This window comes from Oryzias melastigma, unplaced genomic scaffold, assembly GCF_002922805.2.
Source record: "Oryzias melastigma strain HK-1 unplaced genomic scaffold, ASM292280v2 sc01600, whole genome shotgun sequence".
Taxonomy (NCBI): Eukaryota; Metazoa; Chordata; class Actinopteri; order Beloniformes; family Adrianichthyidae; genus Oryzias; species Oryzias melastigma.
Window position 1 is genome coordinate 1 of NW_023418182.1, and position 8,635 is coordinate 8,635.

At 39.7% G+C, this 8,635-nt stretch overlaps 1 protein-coding gene across 1 annotated transcript; it reads left to right on the forward strand.

Moving 5' to 3' along the window:
- Positions 1-740: 740 nt before the first annotated feature.
- LOC112141038 (integrin alpha-D) lies at positions 741-8,597 on the forward strand. Its single transcript, XM_024264079.2, has 15 exons — positions 741-861; positions 959-1,032; positions 2,297-2,414; positions 2,541-2,683; positions 2,938-3,084; positions 3,164-3,361; positions 4,282-4,412; positions 5,046-5,218; positions 5,284-5,444; positions 5,527-5,643; positions 6,111-6,181; positions 6,263-6,404; positions 8,119-8,217; positions 8,320-8,399; positions 8,473-8,597. The coding sequence occupies exons 1-15, from the start codon at positions 741-743 to the stop codon at positions 8,555-8,557; spliced, it is 1,860 nt and encodes a 619-aa protein (XP_024119847.1). The 3' UTR covers positions 8,558-8,597.
- Positions 8,598-8,635: the final 38 nt, after the last annotated feature.

Genomic DNA, 8,635 nt, shown 5'->3' on the forward strand with positions numbered 1-8,635 from the left:
AGAACATCATTCGGTTTGTCATCGGGGTAAGTTATTAAAAAAATAAAACAACAAATTGAAATTTGAGTCTTTGTTGTAGAAAAAGTGAAGAGGCAGTTTGTTGATGATGCTACATTTGTAGGAAACATAAATAGCCAAGTATGAAGGTAAATATGTGCCAATACACACAAGTTTAAATCACATTTAAAACCGAATGTAAAGTTGCAGGAAAAATGAATAAATGAGAAATCGTTGTACTTGTGGAAAATAATGTAATGCAGGAACTTGCCTGACAAAAATCCTAACTCATAAAAATGTTATGTGAAAAAAACACACAGCCCCTTCAAAACATTTGTACCTAAACTCACTTGTGTCAGAGTGTGATTAAAACCCCACTGGGAACGCTTAAAGAAAATAAAAAAAATTGTTGTTGGGGGACTTAAAAAATATAGTCAATATAGTATTCTGACGTTAATTACCCCAGCTTAGAACATTTTCAAACACAAGTTAAGATTTTTTTTTTAGGAAGTTCCCACGTTACATTCCTCAAGTACAATTTTTTCTCAGGTTTTCCTATTTGCTTCAACTTCACATTCAGTTTTACATGTTTGTGTGAGATTCAAGCTTGTGTGTATTGGCACATATTTACCTTCATACATAGTAACTGTTTTATTGCTCAGAAGATATCAAATATTTGACCTGGGGTTATGTGAAAGTCGTGACTTCATGCAGATTTTTGGTTTTAGGTTAAAATTAATAGCATGGACAAAATTAAACCCATCGCCTCAGAGCCAAAGGACAAATATGTTTTTAAAATTGAGGACTATAAAGGGCTTGATGGGATTTTTAAAACATTAAAAAATAAGATCATCATTGTGGAAGGTACGTTTATTTTTTTTTTTACGTTTTTATACCTTTGACAAGTTTTGATCTGATCTTTTGACACCCTTTAGTGATACATGTGCATGATCTTTTTCAGGGTCCAAAGTGGCTCTGGCAGGAAACTTAACTAATGAAATGTCTCAGACTGGATTCAGTGCTGCCTATTACAAGGTGAGTGATGCTAAATCCTTCCAGTGCTTTGTAATGATTCCAGGAATATTTAAATGTTGAGGTATTTCGTTTTAAAGGGTGTAATCATGCTTACAACATATTATAACAGGCCTAATAACACACCCATGCAATCTAATACATCAGAAAGAAAAATAAATGCAACATTTAACCATCAGACATTTGATGAGTTTCATTTTTAATATAGAACTCCCATGAATGTTATTTTGTATGTTCCACATTGTATTAGTAATGCTACCTTAATTAGTTTTACCAGAATAGCATAAAAGATTCATATCTAAATATTAACACCCACCATCACCATGACAACAGTTAAAACAAATACATATTTGGCAAAAACAGATAAATAAAAACCACTTTGAACCCAAATTCCATCACCAAAATTCCTATATCAATGATGTTCAAAAATCATGACTTCATACACTTTTGAATTTAAATTAATAATTCATATGCCATTTTTAGTAGAACTAGTAATTACTGATAGTGAACTAGGTAATTCCCCTCTTTATCTTCTCTTTCCATCATTTCAAATTAAGAGTGTAACTTGTTCAAAAACAAAAAAACATCTTTCCCTACTAGCATTTCACTGACATTTTTATTAGGGATGTCCCGATCCGATCACCTGGTTGACGACTCGATTGAAATCGGACTTTTCCCCTTCGATCAGGATCGGATATTTCATTTATTCTTATTATGATCAGCACTTTATATTTCAATCCTATTATTCCAGATAAATACTCCACTAGAAGTCTACTTGTCATGAAAAGATCACAAAATGTTATTCCTGGAAAACGCTGCAGAAAACGGCAGCATCTCAAGCAGAAGGCTTAACAAAACAATCCTGTTAAGCTAGATGATCACAGATTCAGACTTCCGGGACCATTAACTCTTTTAAAAACGCTCTACACTGACAGCAAGTGTCTCTGTTGGTTTGTCCTAACACAATGTGTTACAAAAGCATCGGACCGGGACTCGGTACCTTCAAATCCACAAAATCGAATGACCCGGAATCGGATCGGGCCAAAAAAAACCTGATAGAGACGTCCCTAATTTTTATCCAAAGCAACTTTGTGGTTACTTGCTACAAAAGGTGGCAATGTGGAGTACAAATGCCTTAAGAAGCAATAACCATCCGACCTGGGATTTAAATTCTTGACCAACCAGAGGGCAGACTGGCTTCTCAATTCTCAAAGAAACAAACACCAGAAAATAAGCGTGTATTCTAATTTGACTTTACCATTGTCAGAACACTCTGATCCCACCGAGCCCAGAACCAAAGAGCTGGCGTGGTTCTCTGAAGGAACCTGATCTTCAACATGAAAAACAGATTTTGGATCCAGATATGGAGATGGATTCCTACATGGGTAAACTTGTCATGAGCTGCTTTGTGAATGAGATGTGTGCCTGATAGAAATCCGCTTTATTGTTTGGTGTCAGTGTTACTTGATGGTAAATACCTTGTGGTCTGAGTGTGTCTTCTACTGTTGTAGGATTTTCTTTATCCACTGGGGAGAGGAATGGAGTTCCTCTGTATTTCTCGGGCGCTCCCCGGTTTCAGCACACTGGACAAGTTGTAATTTTCACTCGTACCGGAAGACACTGGACTGTACAGCAGAGACTAGAGGGGACCAAGGTCAGTCATAAATAAGGCCTATTAGAATTCAAATTGAAAAGGTGTATTCTCATTTGGTGCTGAAAATACTTGAATTCAACAAATGCTTTGACTCTGCTGGGAAAGTTAAAAAAAACTGTTCACCAACTTTCATGATTACTAAGAGGAAACCGCAGAACTTCCTGGCAACGCCACAGCCTTGTGCATTAGCAGAAAACTCTAGATAGCTGTTGAGTTGCCTTAAACACCATAAATACAGATATTATACCCAACAGGTCGGTTCCTATTTTGGCGCGGAGATCTGCACTGTCGATATTGATTCAGATGATAGCACTGACTTCCTGTTGGTGGGAGCTCCAATGTTTTACCAGCCTCTACAAAAGACAGAAGGCAAAGTCTATGTCTACGCACTGACCAATAAGGTGGGTCATCGTGACACTTAAAAGACTGACATTATTGACACATTCATTTTGAAATAGTGGACATCTTTGTTTCCTGTAGATGCAACTGGAAATGAGGCTGAGCCTGACGGCTCCCTTTATGGGGAGATTTGGCACCACCATATCTAGCCTTGCTGATCTGAATGGAGATGGACTCCGAGATGTAGCAGTTGGCGCCCCTCTGGAGGACGATAACCATGGAGCTGTGTACATTTATCTCGGAGACAGAAATAGTGGGATGCGCCACACCTTCAGCCAGGTGACAGAAAATAAACTCTAGCAAATGTCCAAATGTTTTCATTCTGTTAAGATCCCTGACTTTAAATTTTCAGCAAACAAACAACTTGACAAAGATCAAACAGAAATCCAGAAAAAAAAATCACGTTTCCAGAGATTTCAAAACATATGTTGAGTGTTTTAGGTCTAGAACAGAGCCTCTCACCAGTATGAAAAGCCTGTAACTCTTCACCAGTGTCCACAATGCTTTCTGAAGACATGCAAGACCGCCCATCTCTAACAAATTTTCATAACCTAAATGAAAAAGTTTAACTCATCTACAAGTTTCATTTTTGTATAAGCAACCCATTTTAAGACAGCCAAAATATTACACTAATTTGACTTCAATTCGTACGAAAGCCCTAAAGGGACATCAGAAAAAAAAGAACAGTTACGAACTTGTTTGCATGAGATGGGCTACTGGAAGAATTGAGATCATTCGGTAAATTCTATTGGTATCGGTGGATACCAATTGAGAAGAATTTTTTCCGGCATCTGCAAATAATTATGTTCAGTCATTATTATTATTTATTAATTAGTTATTAATTCATAAAAAAACAGCCCTACTATTTTTATTATTTTGTTTGTTTTTTACAGGAAACTTTTTAATGCAATTTAGATTGAACTTGATTAATAATATCCCTCATGCTATCCAATGGGGTCCAGATGACCCCATCCTTACATTGAGGTGTTAGCCCTTCCATGACAATGGTGGACAAGGTGGACAAGACTTCATGTCTGTCATTGGACACCAGTAAAGACTGAAAATCACTGAAAAAAAAAAGATCAGCGCACTGTCTTGTGGGGTCCAGATGACCCCACTTTTAATGTAAACAAGCCTAGGAGAGCGGAAGGGTAACAAAAAATGTCATGAAGATCAAAAAGGTTTTGTTCTTGTTTTAGAGAATCAGTGGAAAGAGTTTTCAACCTGCGATGAAGTTGTTTGGTCTAGCCATTGATGGTGATGGAGACCTTGGACATGATGGGCTTCCAGACATTGTGGTTGGATCACAGGAGGCTGCTGTTGTTTTAAGGTATGATTGTTGTGAGCTCTATGCGAGAATCATGAAAATATTAATTAAGTGCCTTTCCTGCATGCATTTTATTTATTGCATTTGAGGGTGAAATTAATACCTCATCATTAAATGTTTTGTTAAAAACGGAATGCTGATTTTTTTTTTATAACAAATAATTATATGCTATATGTCAAACTAATAATAATAATCCATAGGATTTTCTGCACTGACGTTTATATAGTTACAATGTCTATCATTTTATACTTTGTGAAGATAAGGTACTGATGTAGCCACAGCTGCCCTGGAGCAGTCTGACAGAGGCATGACTGTCCGTGCGGACCCAAGACCCTCTGACCATCACTCCAACATAAATACACATTCAAACACCACACTGGAGGTAGGGAGGGTAAAGCGTCTCGTCCGAGTACGCAGAAACAGCTGACTAGGAGGAGCGGGGATCGAACTGCCAACCCTTCGATCATTGGTCAACCTGCTCAACGACCTGAGCCGCGGCCGCCCGACTAAAATCACAGCGTACTGTTTTAGGAATGTGAAACAATCCTAACAGACAGTGAGACAGATTTGTATGAAAAGTAAATTGATAACTAAATGAATGATTGAATTAATTTTCCTTCATGCGATGTGTTCCAGGTCTAAGCCAGTCTATAACGTTGAGGCTCACCTGTCGTTCCATCCTGAAGTGATAAGTATTGACGAAATCGATTGTGTAAGCAGCGATCATGAAGTTCTGCCCATGGTTAACCTAACAACATGCTTTAATTTAAAGGAAGCAACAGGTAGAAGAACCAAACTCATAAATGGTAGTTTTTTTTTTAAACTGTCGGTATTAATGTTTTTCGGGACCTGCTGTGTGCATTTGCAGAAAAAGCTAATCTCACACTAGGAATCCTGTACACGCTCAGTGTGGATTTAATGAGACAAACCCATCGGGGATTCTTCAATCCAACTGATAAGAAAACCAAGAGTCTTGACATCCACTATAACCTCACCACACAAGCGACGTGTTTCAATCATTCAGTCTTCATGCCGGTATGACTATTCATGAAATACTTCCTTTTTGCTCATTATCATGCATCTCCACACTGATTTAAACTCCTCTTTTCCTCTGCAGAAATGTGTCAAAGACACCTTAGCTCCTATTCCCATTAAGTTAAACTTTTCCCAGCCTGATAATGAGAACGCAATTGCCGTCCTAAACACAGACAGTAAGAAGGAGGCCATTTTTGAGGTTCGTACTCTGACAAATGTTGCACTTGGTAGGGGTTTATGCCTTAAAAAAATCTGAAAAAGATTAAATATTTAAAAGATAATGGAACATGTGGGATAATGTCAGAGCAAGTCAGATTCATTTTCTCATTCAAATATTTAAACCATACTGGTTAAGTTTAGGTTTGTGACAGGAATAAGCTGTACTAAATCAATGTTTCAATGAAATGTTTTAGTCTGATGGTGTGTTTTCATGTGTTCTGCGGTTTTATTGGATGAAACATCGAAGACACCAACTTTTTACTGCTACAATGTAAACGAGAAAATCTAAACACTGTCACTCTCAATTGTTGTGCAACATAAAAAAAATATGTGATTTTGAACAATCTATGTCTAAGTGATACATTAATCTTTCTTACAGGGAGCTAAAGCTGCACTTGTGTTTTCTTAATGGCAACAAATGTAGAAATATTTATTTTTTCTAAGCAGATTTCATTTGAGAAACGATGCAAAAGGAACAACACGTGCATTGCTGAACTGGACGTAGATTTCAACTTCATGTAAGCATATCTGAGATACACAGAGCATCCATGCTATAACAGAATTTATGTCTCTGACTTGATGTACTTTGAATCTACAAGGACGCCAAAGCTGTTGGTGTCTGAGCAGAGTTACTTCAACGTTTCCATGCTACTGGTCAATAATGGGGACGACTCGTACAACACCAGCTTGACCGTGCTCCACTCTCCCGGCCTTTCCTTTTCCAGTATAAGTGTTACAAAGGTGATTCAAACTTTATCTGTCTGCAAACAAGGTCATTCTTAAGAGCATAAGGGATGAGCAAACAGCAGAACCAAAATCACAATCTGTCAGGGCACACACTATCCCTCTTAACCATTTTTTCACACCAAAAACCCTAGTGTTAGTTTGGTATCGTTTCCACAATGCATCTGGAATGTAGTTACAGTGCTTCACTTCTTCCACATTGTTTTATGTTACAGCCTTGTTTCTGAATAGATAAAATTAATTTGTGTCCTTAACATTCTACACACAAAAGCCCATAAAAATGATGTAAAGAAATGAACAGTCCAGCAGAAAGCCAAAGCAATTCTTCCTGCTCAGGAGGAGGGTGCCAGCAAGAGATATCCGATACCTGTAAATGATCGGAAGTGTGGACTGACCAAACTCTCAGTTGTTGGTAAAGAGGGTCGTAACTTGAAGGTGAGAACCTGAACTAGCATGATAGGGACATGGACACCCCGAGGCTCTGATGAGAGCGAGTCTCGGCTCATGGCACAACCGGAGATCTCAGAGATCCCCCTCCCTGCATGGAGAGAGAACCACCAGTCCAAGGAAGCCAATGCTTAAGGGACCCGACCACCACTGTCGAGCGTCTGGCACCCTCCACCAAGGATGGGGAAGGGGACAAGATCAATGACCACCATTCTCTTTGTGTAACATGTTTGTTTAGAGAAAGATGTAGTTAAAATTGGTGTGTGGAGCATCATGGGGACACCTCCTGTTTATTGGCAAGTATGTTCAAGTTCCCACGCCCCCACCCCACGATAATATGCAATTAAAACCAAGTCGGTGGAAGCTGATCTGTATCCAAGTAGGAAGGAACCACTTCCAAGGGCGGCCGTGGTGCAGTGGCAGGGCGGTCGACTCCTGATTAGAAGTGAGCGGGTTCGACTCCCGCCTTGCCCGCCCATGTGTCGAAGTGTCCTTGGGCAAGACACTGAACCCCGAATTGCCTCTGGTGGGAGGTTGGCGCCAGTGTTCGGCAGCGGAGCCACTACCGGTGTGTGGATGTGTGAATGGGTGAATGGGTCTATGACTGTGAAGCGCTTTGGGCCCTCGAAGGAGGATAGAAAGCGCTATACAAGTATACGCCATTTACAAGTAGCCCAACCCCCAAAGTACGCCACAAATGCCCCTTCCCCTCCCATAACACCCAAATGAACTGTCACATAAGGAAGGAGTTAGCGGCCAGATTTTTGACTGACCCCAATTTTATCTGGAAGCACCTGTTGCCCAGCACCAAATCACTGGGCCCCTGGCCTCCCCAGCCAAGATGGCACATCGCAAAACTCCCCATTACACAGAAATAGAGGGAAACAAAATAGGAACAAGCTCCAGGGACATATCCAACCAACAAACCCACACACTTAAGAACTTTGCCAAAGCAAAAGCTATGGTCTGGACCCAAAAAGCTCAAGGCACCAGTCGGAACAACCCATGAGTGTATCACTGAGTACCTCCCGTAAGAACATCCCCATCCCACCCCCAGCCATAACGAGGGCTGACCAACAGACCACCCAACCCCGCCTCCACTAGACCCAGGGAGATATTCTTTCAATCCACACCAAATGTTTTCCCCTTCAGACATTTTTCACTGTTGTGTATCTTAGTGCAACAAAGCACCAACACAAATTTGTTGAAACAACCACCACAACTCTGAATGTGTTTAAATTCAACAAGTTTTTTCTCTTAAAAGGCCACAAGACAAACTCTATACAAGTGCTATGATCTGAAGGAAGAGGGTGACGGAATTCAGTGTGGCATCAGCCATCCCGTGTACCGCAGTGGTTCCTCAGTGAGTCCCAACATTTGGCAAGAAATGAACTGTGCCACCATTCCAGAAACAAGTCAAACCTGGCAACTTATCAGCCTAATCTCATCTCTTGTTTCTATCAAGGCAACATTCCACTTATCTTTCCATGTCATTAAGGATATTGACTGGAATGACACAATGACTATGACCGTATTTGGACAAAGGTATGCATATGATCTAATAAGTTTGTTTATTTCCAAAACGTTCTCTGTAATGGAAATACTTGTTTGTCCACAGTGACAACACAAACTCCAGCAGGATTGGTTCTGTGACCAAAACCATAAAGGTACAATATGAAATCAGGATGGCAGTCACAGTGTAAGTTTTCCCTTTCTAATCAAGTGTTTGAATATTTCAATTAATTTCACAAATACAGATTCTGTATGTTATTGAATGTTTA